We start from the raw sequence: 14,348 nt of genomic DNA, 5'->3' as shown, positions 1-14,348 counted from the left end.
TGCATTTCATCTCTACTACTCCTACTTTCCTGGATTCTTACATCAGTGGTCTCTTAAGTCTGACTTTTCTGCTCCTTCATGGTGCATGGTCTGTCCTACACCCCTCTCCTGGCAGAATTCCTCTTCCCTTCTGCCCAGGAATCCTAAACACTGCCCAGCCATTGGCTGCTGGCTCTTTATTGATCAATCTAAAACCAACTGGGAACAGGAACCCTCAGCATCTGGACACATAGATTCCCGTGTGACTTTGGGAACCAAATTAAGACAAAACAAAAGACCCAATCCCCAATAGGCTCTGGGTACTTGGGTTCTCATGCTCATACCAACAGAGCCAGCTCCCCAGACCATGTCTCCCACCCTGCTCACGTTCTTCTGGAGATGCTCAAATCTGTTACCTCCCTTCAACCCCCTACACAGGCCTTCTGGGTAAGGAGTCACAGGTTTGCTTCCGTTGCATGGTGGCTGAAGCCTTTAATCCCAGCACTTGGGAGAAGAGGCAGGTGGATCTCTGAGTTCGAGGCCAACCTGCTCTACAGAGCGAGTTCCAGGACAGCCAGGGCTACATAAAGGAACCCTGTCTTGAAAACAAATAAGTGGGCAAAGCAAGTCTTCAAACAATACTCTCAGCGTCACTGGGGTTTGTCCAGATGCTTCGAGGCAGGGCCGAACTGAAAGTAAAGTCCTCTGGTGGTGAAGGAATGCCAAGCCGCATCACCGTTGGACCCGTGCCGCTTTCTGACCCATTCAGGCATAGTGTGACAGTACTCAGAGCCTCCAAATTGTCCCGCCCTGTTGCCCTGTCCCTGCTGCAGAGTGCATGGCCTGGAGGTGCAGGGCAGGGATTGTGGCGAGGATGCTGCTCAGTGGATCAGCGGCTTCTTGAAGACGCAGCGCTGTCGCCTGGTGCACTTCGAGCCCCACATGCACCCCAGGAGTTCTCAGAAAATGAGGGCTTCATTCCGGCCCACGGACCAGGTAAAAAGGCTGGTGAGAGGCTTGGTGTGGTCTGAGAGTGGAGAAAAGTTGTTGTGGGTTTCCCCACATGTGACACATCCCTGATAGGCTGTGGTTTTCACCGCAACCTCCAGGGTCCAGGGACTCCAAGCAACAGACAGAAAGAAAGCACTTGCGCTCACAGCCTGGGCCGGGACAGCGCTCCGGAACCAGGCTTCTAAATAGAGGGCCAAGACAGGCAGAGCAGTAAGGCCTCCCTACCACCCCGTTATCTAGGCTCCAGTCTCCCCTAAAAGCAGTCAGAAACTGGGAGAGGCAGGCCCACGTCCCCTGGCTGACATCACAGTCTCATGGCGTCCCACTGTGTCTCATAGCCAAAGGGAGCACTGCAAGTGTCTCTTGGGAATAAACTCCTTCCTACCCAGATAAGTATGAATGGGGTTCCTGTTTCTTGATTTTGGGGGAGCGTTACACTCCCTGGGAGTATCTACATTCCCTATTTGTGTTAGCTTTCTGGTGCCTGTAGGGATCTGACACTATTTATTCTGCAGGGATATCATTTCAATCAGTCCTGTAACAGTGTAGTCCAAATGTTTTTAGCTTTCTTACAATGTGTAGGGTGAACCCATATTGAAGGGGCACCTTCTATAGAGCAAGTGTGGGGAGTCCCAGACTTTCACACAGTCCGGCTTGTTCTTTGAGACATGGGACTTCAGAGATTCATGATGTAGGGAAGTAACACCCCCAACAGCTTTAATGTTAAAAAAATGAGGGGCAAAATTTATACTTCATATTAAATTGGAGGTTGCATAGAGACAGGTACCTATAGAACCAGTGAACATTTTCTCAAAATAGTGAGACATTGAACTCAGGACCTCTGGAAGAGCAGTCAGTGCCCTCAACCTCTGAGCTGCTTCTCCAGCCCTCCCCACCCCCAAATTGAGTGACTCAGTTTTTTTTAAAAAAGATTTATTTATTTAATTCATATATATGAGTGCACTGTACACCATAGCTGCCTTCAAACACACCAGAAGAGGGCATCAGATCCCATTACAGATGGTTGTGAGCCACTACGTGGTTGCTGGGAATTGAACTCAGGACCCGGCTGAGCCATCTCTCCAGCCAAAGTGATGATGCCTTTAAGGGAAGATGTGTAGTGATATAGAACTCTGAAGTCATGCATAAAATAAAACACAATTTTATAGCTTTGCGTGTTTTGCCCGAATGTCTATGTGCCACACATGTGCAGTGCCTATGAAGGCCAGAAGAGGGCATCAGATCCTCTAGAAAGGAGTCACAAATGGTTGTATGCTGCCAACGTGGGTGCTGGGAATTGAACCCTGGGTCTCTGCAAGAGTAACCAGTGCTCTTAACTGCCATTCTCTGGAACCCCTTATGTCACGCAGTACTGTAAGGACAGTTGAGATTTGAATTGCTGTGACACGTCTATGAAAAGAACTGGGAAAATAGTTGTAACGATGTGTGTGTGTGTGTTGGGGTGTGGAGGCTGAATTTTCAGGGACCAGACCCATGATACCCGGGATGAGGCATTCCTGGGCCACATTGTATCCAGTGTCTGTTCCCTTGTCAGGTGGCCTATGCAGATGCAAGTCCATTCTTGGTGCTCTCTGAGGCGTCCTTGGAAGACCTCAACTCTAGGCTGGAGAGAAGAGTGAAAGCAGCGAACTTCAGGCCTAACATCGTCATCTCAGGATGTGGCATCTATGCTGAGGTAACGTTTGGCCCGAATAGCCTCTTTCTTTTTATTTTGTGAAAGGTGAAATAGTTATTCCCAGGTGGCTCATAACGGTAATCAAAGCAATGGCGGTAGAGGCAGGAGGATTAGGAGTTCAAAGCCAGCCTGAGCTATGTAGTGAGTTCAGGGTCAGCCTGAACTTTCTCAGAATAACAACAAGAAGCATAACAGTTATTGGTATTGGGCTAGACTATTGCCAAGAGTTGTTTGTCTCTATGCTGCACAATAGCTCTATGGTAGCTTGCTGAGCGCCTAAGAAGTGAAGGCTTGTGTATGGAAGGCACACCAGAGGTGCTGCTGTGTGAGGTCTGAGGCTTACAGGAAGAGTCCTGAGGAGGCAGACTGACCGTTGAGCTACATGCACTCAGCACAGACTGTGTGGACTGTGTCATTCATTCAGGGGACAAACAAAATGCTTGTTTCGTCTTGCTACCCCACCCAGTTTCTGCCTAGCTGGTGACTCCTTTGAGGAAGAAAGACCAGCATTTTTAGCATGGCGGCTGGTAAGGGGTGGAACACTTCTCAGCTTGATGGTGCCATTCCCTAATGTCGTGGTGAAAATAAAAAAGGGGCGGGACCGATTCCCACGCATACCCTGGCAGTCGGTCGATAGTTCCGGCTCCAATGGGCCATTGGCACTAGGGCTAATTTACCTCAGATTAATATCTCTCCTGGTGGCTCTCTGCTAGCCTTGAACTCTCTGGTTCTAGCCACCTGGTAAAATCATGGTTCTAGAAATCCAGCATGGGCTGGCCTACTATGGCTCCCTGCCACGGACTCTGCCCACACTCCCAGCAACCACCCCCTAGTAGTTAAAGTATAAACTCCCAACTACCCAGGGATATCAAGACTCAACAAACTGTAACCCAACAATCAGATTTATGTGTTAAATTCTTAATCCACAATACATCCACACGATATCCTCTGATCCAACTGGTAAAATACAATTTGCCCATCTAGACAATACAAAATCCTGTACTCATCCAATATGTGCAGAGAGGAATCTTAACATCCGCCGCCATGTTCTCTCAGCCCTCCTCCTCGCTCTGGTCTCCTCTGCCTCTCTAAAACTTTTCTCCTGCCCATCCTTCCTTCTCATCCAATGACAGGCCTCGTTCTACCCTGTACCTGCCTTCACCTGCATAACGACATCAACCTACACCCTAATACTTCCAGGGCCACCTTCGTCTGGCTCTTAGGTGTCCCACATTGTGCCTCAACGAAGAGATCTAGGATGCTGGTTTCTAGTGTCCCATGTGGCCCTAGCACCTGACTTACCTTTGTGATGACCTTTGGGTGTTGACTTTGACTCTGCCTGATCTGTCATGAAGGCAGATGCTGGTTACAACAGAGCTGCATGTGAGGCTCATGAAGAAATGTGGGACAGTGCCAGGGATGGCTTCAATGAGATGTCCTCTGTGGACTCGGGCATTTGAATAGCTGGTCCCCAGTTGGTGTCACTGTTTGTGCAGTTTGGGACCTATGACTTAGTGACATTCCAGTTAGCCCTGTCTGCTTGTACTTGTGGTTCAAGACGTGAGATCTCAGGGCTCTGTTCCCACTGCTATGGTTTTGCTCTGCCAGCCCAGACTCTAACTTCTGGCATAGCCCACATCAATGGTTTCTCTTTTAGGTTGCTAGGTTGCAGTGTTTTATCACAGCAATAGAGATAGAAAAGTAGCCGATACAGGAATGAACGTGAAACAACTCACAACCACACAATGAATCTGATGTGTTTCTGGCAGTACCTGTCCACAGTGTATCACGTGACTTCACCACAGCCTCAGTTCTGAACACAGACATGTGCACTTTGAGCGGACCGTCGTCATGCCACACGACACAAGCAGATTTGAAACTTTTGTTTGTTATGAATTGGGGTGGATTTTATTGCGCATAACAGAGTTTCTGCACAGCGTCGTGGTTTCATAACTGAAAAAGAAGGTAATGTCTTTCTACCTCCGCTTCAGCACAGAGCCAGTAAGAATTTCTTTGGGTTTCTATTTTGTCACACAAACACATTCATGGCATTAGCGTACAGACTTCACTTTAGTCTTTGGCAAATGCCCTGAAGAATTGTTTTAAAGACAGTTTTTACGACTTATCAACGAATGTTTGGAAATCGTACCTATTTTGTATAACTGGATGCTTGGGGAGTCACATAAAGATTTCTCAGGCAAAAAAGGGGTTGTGAATGGAAAATACAAGGACCCTGGCATTGGGGGCCCAGTGAGTGAGGCTGGTATGGGTACCCAGCGGTGGAGTCAGCCTGCAAATAGGAGTTTACTTCTGGCCATACCTTTTGTATGCGTATAGAAAGGGAAAAGCAGAGGAGAGTAGACAGAGGCCCTGACCTCTGCCAAGTGATTGAATTCTAACCCCATATATTGGGGAAGCTAATTCTGCTTCTGTCAAATCTTCCTCTTTCATGGCTTTGCCTGTCACTCAATTGACCCTGACTTTGTCATGAAGATCACTTTCAAACACGGGTGCTTTCTTCCACAAACTCACTTTACCTTCATTGTTTGGAATGAAAGATGTGTGCTAAGGGCATGTGTATTCGAGTCCGAGGTATTAAATGTGCGTGTGTGCTAAGGCTGAGCTACACCACAACAAGAAACAGGTTTTTCCAGTGAACAACAGTCTCGAGGTTGACAGTGTGATCAAACATCTTGCAACAACATTCCTCTGATGACGGCAGAGTGTCTGCACAGTGGGTGAACTGCATGTATCCTTATACAATGACTTTGCATTGCTTCTGTTCCTTTGTGACAATGGGCCGTATGTCCAGGCTTGTGTCAATCATTGATCAGCTTGACAAAAGGCAACATCTTCTGTGCCTGCCGGCTGTGCCTCTAGAAAGCCATCACTCTCTTTCTCTTCCCCCCCCCTCTCTCCCTCCCCCTCCCCCCTCCAATTCTCAACTGTCTGCACCAATCCTGCAGTGCTCCACCTGTCACTTCTGAGATACATATAGCACAGGACTGTGGGCTGCCCCGTGCTGTTTGTATTTTGATGCTAATTACGCTTCCCCAAGAGGGGCTGCTCTGATGAGAAGTGAATCTTGTACTCAGGCTACCCGGACCTTCTTCCCAGTTTAACTTGTAAAATAAAGGCTAGAGCTGGTGATTGGGCAGCAGAAGGGAAGGTGGAACTGAAAAGTTGGGAGGAGAGAGAGAAAAGGGAAGGGGACAATGGAGGAGGAAGTGGAGGAGGGGGAAGGGGAGGGGGAGGAGGGGGAGGAAGGAAAATGGAGCAGAAACACGTGGCCTGGAGAAACTGTATGTTATAAGGGATCTTATAGCTGGGGAATAGAGTAGTTTAGTGGTAGATCTGCCCAATCTAGGCACGCAGCTTGTGTTCATGTTAATTGGGTTGTGTTTTCTTTGCACGGGCTTATTTGGTTGGAGAATTTACCACAACACAGGACTCCCTCTGAAGGGCTCAGTTCTGCTGATAAAGAAGATGCATGCTCCCAGGCTGCCCTCAGGCTCCTCTCTTACCCAGAGCCCCTTTCACTTTCCAGCATCTGCCTGGGGCACAACACTCTTTCACTGAACTTGGCACCGGAAGTTTGCTCCTGGCTCCTCCCTCTGCTCTGCCCCTCCCAGACCCAGTCGGGCGCGCTTGCCTTGTGATTCTCAGTTCTTGGCCACTTGCTAGGTCAGAGTTTGACACATCATCACATCTGGACCACAAAATGTTCCCTCTCAAACCCTAGAGAGGCAAGGGACAAGTTCCCAGGAGCCCTGCGGGAGCTCTTAGGATGTGACTGTCTTCCTTCTCTCAAAATGTCCATAGTAAGTCTGTGAGTGGGCTGAGCTCATGAGACTTAGCACTCACCATGACACCCCTCACACCCATTTACATACCCATACAATAGTAATAAATGAATGAGTTTTAATTCATCCTCATATTATTAATTCATAAATAATAATAATAATAAAAATAAAGAAGTCCATACCCTGTTTCCAGCTCTCAAGTTATGTCATAGTTCATTTTCCTAGCCTGTACTTTGGATAAGAGCACTATAAACTGTACATTGGCCTGCGGTGATATGCAGCCGTAGGCCAGAGTCGGCTCTGTCCAGACCTTTCTGCACTGAGCCCTTCCTGTTTGGAGACATTGCCTCCAGCCAGTGTGCCCTGACGTAGCCTCCCTTGGATTCTTCTGGCCTGGTGTGAAGTCAGTAGTAACAGCTTTCTCCTCCTTCTTCCCTTTGCTGCTTAGGGAAGCAGGGCACTTTCTAGATGGTGGGATTTTTACCTTAATTTTCTTTTTTTATAACTTTTTTTTTTTTTAAAGAGAAGAGTCATACTATATAAAACTGACTGGCCTGGAACTTGCTATATAGACCAGGATGGTCTCAGACTTAAAGAGATCCACCTCTTGCTGCTTCCTGATTGCTGGGGTCAGAGGCATGTACCACCATAACTGACAATCTTCTTTTAAATAAAAAGATTTATTTTTAATTACGTATGTGGTGGTGGGGGCATATGCATGTGAGTGCAGGTGCCTCTGGAGGCCAGAAGAGAGCCTCTGATTCCCTAGATCTGGCATTATGGTGGTTGTGAAGTGGTTGACGTGGGTCCTGGGAACTGAATGCTGGTCTTCTGCAATAGACTTTTTGTTTGCTTGCTTTAAACAGGGTTTCCCTGTGTAATAGCCCTGGCTGTGCTGAAACAAACTTGTTATGTATCAAGACTGGTTTAGAAGTTCTGATCCTGCTCAGAACTAGGGATCCAACCTAGGGTGTTGTGTGTGGATAAGCTTTCAAAGAGGAGATGGACAGACAATGCTTAGGAAGACAGGGAACTAACAGGTGTGTGGTGTCCGCTGGTCCCCTCCGGACTGAAGTGAAGCCCAGTACCGCTGAAGCAATGACATCATTAGGTATGACTCCCCACAAGTTCCTGCGCAGATGAGTACCCCCAAAGAGCTCCTGGGAATTTGTCCTTTACTTTCTAGGATTCTTGGAACGAGGTTCTCATTGGAGACGTGGAACTGAAACGGGTGATGCCTTGCACCCGGTAAGGCTTTTTCCTGTCCTGGGGGTGGAGGCGGGGCGGGGTGGAGGCGGGGCCTGGGCGGGGCCATGGGCATGGGCGTGACCAAAGGCACGGGGCGTGGCCAGGGCCTCTCTGCTTTGTCCCCCTTACAATACTTTGTGTGTGTGTCCAGGTGCCTTTTAACAACGGTGGATCCGGACACTGGCATCATGGACAAAAAGGAGCCTCTGGAAACACTGAAGAGGTAGAACCAGGCGCGTGGGGTCTCATCTGGGGGTCTGGGTGTCGGAGGAGCCATGTTTAATAATATTCACCATGTTTATTATTATTTATAAAGGGGAACAGTGGAAACAGCACACACACGCAGAATGGGAGCTTTGGGGAGTCCTGGCCATTAGGTAGTTGGTATGAATGGAAAAAAGACATTACGTCCAAGGTTCCATACTGCCTACAATTTGCTGTTCCCATTGGAGATCTTGGACGGTATCTCCAGAGAATAGTGGGGGTTGGGGCGGGATGGGGCTCCCATAAGGCACTGTGGGAAATGTCACTATGTAAGGTAAAATACCCCATGAGGAGCAGGCTTTGGGACAGCAATAGTGAGCCACTACAGCCCTTACTTTTGTCTGTCTAACATCAGAACAGTGGAGAATCCAGTCTTTTTATTTTCCATGGAGGAGATACAGCAAAGAGAAACCCAGGCCGAGCAATGGAAAGAGACCAACCATTGCAATGCTGTTTCTGTCAGCAAGTCTTTAGGCCAGGGCCTCCATCTGTTCTGCTTTTACGTTCTAGGGATTGAATCTAGAACCTTGTGAATGCTTGGTAAGCTGTTCTACCACTGAGCTCTGTCCCCGACCATCTTTTCTCCTCCTCCTCCACCTCTCCTTCTCCTCTCCCTCCTTCTTTCTCTTCCTCCTCTTCTTCATTTTCTTCTTTTTTCCTTTTTCCTCTTCCTTTCCTCTTCTTCCTCTTCATTTTCTTCCCCCTCCTCCTCTTCCTCTTCTTCCTCTTCTCCTCTTCTTCCTTCCCCCCTCCCCCTCCCCTCCTTCCCCCTCCCCTCCTTCCCCCTCCCCTCCTTCCCCCTCCCCTCCTTCCCCCTCCCTTCCTTCCCCCTCCCCTCCTCCCCCGTCCTCCTCATCTTCCTCCTCCTCATCTTCCTCCTCCTCATCTTCCTCCTCCTCCTCCTCCTCATCTTCCTCCTCCTCCTCTTCCTCCTCCTCCTCCTCCTCCTCCTCCTCCTCCTCCTCCTCCTCCTCCTCTTCTTCTTCTTCTTCTTCTTCTTCTTCTTCTTCTTCTTCTTCTTCTTCTTCTTCTTCTTCTTCTTCTTCTTCTATGTATGGGTGTTTACACGCATCTGTGCAGCTCGTATGTGTATAATCCACACATAGGCCAGAAGCAGGTGTCAGATCCCCTGGAAGTCTAGTTGTAGACAGTTGACAGAGCAGCGGGTGTGCTTAAGCAGCCATTACTTTTGTTTTGAGGCAGGGTTTCCCTAAGACATCCAGGTTGGTTTTGAACTTGGTAAGCCTTCAACTTGTGATTCTCCTGTCTCAGCCTCCCAGGTACCTTGAACTGTATAGGCTTGTATCACTAGACATGCCTCTGATCCTCATAAAATAAGAGATGGGGAAAACTTAGATGAGTCTACGTGTAAGGCAGACAAAAGACCTGGGAGCTGGTTGTCACCTTTGTGTCTCTTAATCTCTCTCTCACACACTGCTGGATACCAGACTTCCTTTCTCTCTGGCTTTGAAAGGCTCACGTGATTGTAGACGCATCTCCTCCTTAAAGGGCTCCAGGTTCTAGGGTTGTTTTCTCTGTACTGTCAGAGTCCCTCCCTTAGGAGGCTATATTTGTAGAAAGAGTAATGGACCCAAAACATAGAGAAGGACAGGAAGGGGGAGTGTGGGGGTAATCACAGGAGCCCTACTCACCTCCTGATCTTATGCAGGTTTCTTACAGCCCAGCCATCGGGCCCTAATTGCTTCTAATACCCAGAGAGACAGTGCTGCTGGCCTAGGTGTCTTCTGTCTCTCCCTGAGACTTAAAGTGCCACAGATATAGTGATTTATACTCTTCCCGGGACAGGTGGTCATAAATCTGGCAGGGAGAGGTCCCACTGCAGGGGTATAAACCATGAGCGGAGGGCACAGCCCTTCAGCGGCCTCTCTGAGTATTGCTGATGGCACTGCTTTGCACTGACTGTGCTGGGCAGGGCTGCTGACCTCTCAGCCACCTGCCTGGCCTTGCCTGCTGACTATACGGTGGGCAGGAGCAAGACAAGGCAGAGGGCAGAGGATTGTCCTCCAGCTAAGGACTAGTTCTGTTAGCTAAGCTCAGGGAGTCTTGTCTGCCTAAGGGACAGTACAATGAATGGATGAAATCACTCTGTTCTTTCTTAAAGGACTGGCTGAAGTGGGACGTCTTTTTTTTTTTTTTTTTTTTTTTCTTGTATAGTGCTAGGATTGGAACCAGGACACTGAGTATAATGGGTGAGCTCTCTGTCACAGAGTTCTGTCTTAGCATGCTTAGTATCCTGAGGTTTGCGGGGTTTTTTGTTTGTTTGTTTGTTTTCTGTAAGGATTTATTTATTTTTATGTGTACGGGCATTACCTGCATTCGTGTATGTGTGTATGTGTGTGTGTGTTTCTGTGTGTGTGCCTATGTGTGTGTATGTGTGTGTGTGTCTGTGTGTGTGTGTGTGTGTATGTGTCTGCGTGTGTGTCTGTGTTTGTGTGTGTGTGCGCACCCCAATGCATGTCTGGTGTTATGGATCCCCTAGAACTGCAGTTACAAACAGTTGTGAGCTTCCTTGGAAGGCTGGGAATTGAACCTGGGTTCTCGGGAAGAGCAGTCAGTGCTCTTAAATGCTGAACCATTTCTCTAGCCCCTGGTACTTGTTTTGTTTATTTGTTTGTTTGGTTTGCTTCGTTTTTGTAACAGAACTTTACGTACCTGAAATAAAGCGACTTGTATGACTTTCAATGGGTGACCGGGTCCTGACCGTAGGAAGAACTTTCTGTTCTTGAGGCTAGCTGCTTTCAGTGGCACCCAGCCCCATTGGTGGCCTAGAGTGGTGACAGTTTCTGTGTGTCAACCCTTTGGCAGCTGCCACAAGATACTTAGCTCAGAACCCAGCCTTGGAGATGGACAGTGAGGCCTCAGTGGGGGTGGGGGGGTGGGGGGGTGGGGGGTGGATCTAAGGCTGCCCATTGCTCAGTGATCTCCACATGGGGACTGGCTGGGGACCTTGCACTGCCGTGAGTACAGAAGGCCGTGCGATTCACACCTGCTCCTCACTAATGCACGGCACTTTGATATATGATGAAATGTTTCTGCTCACATGTAAGGATGGAGAAGTCTGACTGGAGAGAGAGTTGTTTGTTGATGGTTGCTTTCAGTGTTGGGATAAAACCCAGAGGCACAAGCATGCTAGGCTAGTGCTGTGCCCTGGGCTACAGTGTCCAGTCCAGAGGCCTCCACTTAGGGTAAATGCCATGTCTTAGGACCTCCTGCTGATCAGAGTAAGTGCATGTTCTCTATACACTCAAATGAAATGCATAGACATTTTTCTTTGAAATGGAATTTATTGCTCAGTAATGGGGCTATTAGTAGTCTCCGTATTTGGAGATTGAGGCAGAATGATTGGTACAATTTTGAGGCTAACCAGGTCTACAGAGTCAGTCCCAGGTCATTCTGAGCTACAAAGTGAGACACATCTCAAAATCTAATTTGTTAATGATAACAGAAGTTGCATATGTATTTATCCATATCTCTATCTCTATAGATATCAATATCAATAGATTGATACAGGTAGATATAGATACAGATATAGGTGTTAGATATAGATGATAACTAGATCAGACAAGACTTACGGGAAAAGTTTAGTACACACCTCTTGCAATACCCAATCATGTCCACCAGAGGCCGCTTTTGACCTCACTTGGTTTCTCTTGCCTGATAACTTAGTAACTGTCCAAGGCTAAAGGTGCGCGTGTGATTGGTTGCATCTCTGGATTCTTACTGGTCTTGGGGAGGAGGGTTGCTTAGGAATATGTAGATATGAAGAGTAGTTTCATCCTTGCTAGAGGATAAGATAGCTTTGAACTCCCAATCTTCCTTCTGGACTCTAATACCAGACAAGCGTTTAGAGACGGGATTTTGGCCACAAAGGTTTTGCCTCTGAAACTCACCTGTGGATCAAGGGTGTCACACATTCCTATTAAGACTCGTAAAAGGACTTAGAGTATCCTGGTAAGTGCTCGATGCATATGCAAGTACACAAGAGGCACAGGGATTCCCTGAGATAGGTAAGCTCCTCAGTCCAGCAGTAGAGAGCCTGGGAGTAAGATATGCCAAGCCCCATAAATGAATGCTGTCTTCCTCCTACCCCATGCTCAAATGTCTCTTCCATCACAAGGCAACCAAGAGAGAGACAAGTAAGAAGAGATACCTGGATTCATGGATCCAAGGCCACTGCAGGCTATGCCATGAGGAAACACTAAGCAAGCTGAGATAGCCCAGATTAGCAGCTTTATTCATCCATCTGTCCATCCATCCATCTGTCTGTCCATCCATCTTTCTGTCCATCCATTCATCCATCTACCTGTCTATTCATCTATCCATCCATCCATCCATCTATCCATTCTTCATCCATCCATCTATCCATTCTTCCTCCATCCATCTGTTTATCTATCCACTCCTTTCTTGAATGGCTGCAGTGAAAGCTGGCAGACATATTGTTATCCTACAGACTAGGGGAGGGGTTGGGGGCTGCAGAGGAGACAGACTCAGCTCTTTTTCCTCTATTAATTATTATTTTAATGTATTCTTTGACAACCTCACGCATTTATATAATACATTCTGGTGCTATAGCTCAGGGGCTTGAATGCTAGCCTAGCACGCTGAAGGATCCCCATCTGATATCCAGCACCTCCTAAGCTGGGCAGTGTCACACAGACCTGTTATTCTAGTGGGAGAGGATCAGAATTCTAAGTCGTCACAGCTTCATTCAGCCCCTGACCCACCTCGTGAGATCTTACCCCGAATCGACTTGCTCAACAGAAAATTTAGATCTTTGTTGGTTGTGGTAACACAACCAGAAAGAGATGCTTGAAGAGGCAAAAGTAGGAAGGTCAATAGTTCAAGGACAGCCTAGGCTGTACCTTTTGTTCACAGCCATATGACCCAAACATTTGGGATCTTGGTTGAGTCCCTGTTCTCATCAAACATTTATGTTTTGAAGAGTAGGTAGTACCAAGTTTTACAAGGCGTTGTTTTAAAGGTAAAGTAGAACAAAATTAATACTTTCAATAATAATGCTGAGGTCAGCTTAAGTGGGAAAGTAAAAGAAGTTTTCCTGGTGGAGAGGCGCTGGGGACAGGGTCTTACCGTGGCATCCCATGTTGTGTATATGGATTCTTCAAGGTTTCTTGAGTTTTCTGCCTGGCAGAGGGCATATCCCTCCTCCGCCCCCCATCAAGGTCTTGCTCTGTGTCCAGGTTGACCTTGAACTTGATATCCCCCTTCCTTGCATCTCCTGAGTGCTGGGATGACCGCATCTAGCTCGCACTGTCTTTAAGGGTCTCACTTACCAACACTCTTATCCAGTCAACAAGCAGTGAACTAGAACTGAGTGTAAGTGGATAAAGGGAACTGGACACACTTGGATTTCCCCAGGTCATTCTGTCCCGTAGAACAGACAGATGTGTGGGCTGGACCTGTAGGACAAACCATGGAGAGAGCGGAGAGATAAAGAAGCAGGAACTGATGGGGGTGTGGGCTTCATCGATGTTTGAGCAGAACCCTAGAGGGAAAGGTGGGATCCTGCTGCTTGGGGAAGGGGAGGAGGGATAGTTACAGGAGTCAGCAAGCCATGAAAAGCAGAGTGTTGCATGGGTGCAGTCTGTAGCAGGAGAGAAGGGTTTGAGAAAGCTGTCTGGGGTCAGGTACAGTGCTTTGCACACCATGTGGGAGAGCTGCAGTGTCGCCCTTTTTCCTTTTAAGATTTATTTATTTATTTAATGTATATGAGTTCACTGTCATTGTCTTCAGACACACCAGAAGAGGGCATCAGCTCCCATCACAGATGGTTGTGAGCCACCCTGTGATTGCAGGGAATTGAACTCAGGACCTCTGGAGGAGCGGTCAGTGTTCTTAACCACTGAGCCGTCTCTCCAGCCCCTGCAGTGTTATTCTTTATGCACTGGGGAGCCAGACAGGCTTTCCTAGTACAAGAATAATAAGATCAGAATGAAGTTAGGGCAGCATGGGGCTGGAGAGATGGCTCAGTGGTTAAAAGCATGAGCTGCTCTTGCAGAGGACCAGGGTTCAGTTCCCAACACCCATTTGGGGCACCCATAACCGCCTGTAACTCCAGCTTCAGGAGAGCCTTTTCTCTGGCACCCGCAGCCCCTGCACACATGGTCATTTATGCATGTGTAGAGCAATACTCACAGAGTTAAATAAAACCAACTCCTTTCTTAAAAGGGGCACTCGTAGGACAGCGTCCACAATAAGTTGATGTGGGGGAATGAAAAGTGAAGAGAGCTAAGAAGTTAAAGGGCTTGATAGTACAGCTTCTCACGTACATCAGCCATGCCGGCAGCAACACTGGAACAGTGGGAGCA

The 14,348-nt window shown here is 47.8% G+C and overlaps 1 protein-coding gene across 3 annotated transcripts in view; it reads left to right on the top strand.

Annotated features, from left to right (window-relative positions):
* Mtarc1 (mitochondrial amidoxime reducing component 1) overlaps nucleotides 1–14,348 on the top strand; it is a 39,974-nt gene that overhangs the window by 6,646 nt on the left and 18,980 nt on the right. For all 3 annotated transcript variants that reach the window (XM_039091110.2, XM_063272629.1, NM_001100811.1), the window contains exons 3-6: nucleotides 813–975; nucleotides 2,546–2,686; nucleotides 7,676–7,737; nucleotides 7,889–7,960. In XM_039091110.2, the coding sequence (XP_038947038.1) occupies nucleotides 813–975; nucleotides 2,546–2,686; nucleotides 7,676–7,737; nucleotides 7,889–7,960 (438 nt within the window). The remainder of the gene's footprint in view (nucleotides 1–812; nucleotides 976–2,545; nucleotides 2,687–7,675; nucleotides 7,738–7,888; nucleotides 7,961–14,348) is intronic.

This window comes from Rattus norvegicus, chromosome 13 (genome assembly GCF_036323735.1).
Source record: "Rattus norvegicus strain BN/NHsdMcwi chromosome 13, GRCr8, whole genome shotgun sequence".
Classification (NCBI taxonomy): domain Eukaryota; kingdom Metazoa; phylum Chordata; class Mammalia; order Rodentia; family Muridae; genus Rattus; species Rattus norvegicus.
The sequence above is the reverse complement of the archived record's forward strand: the minus strand, read 5'-3'. Positions and strand labels throughout refer to the sequence as shown.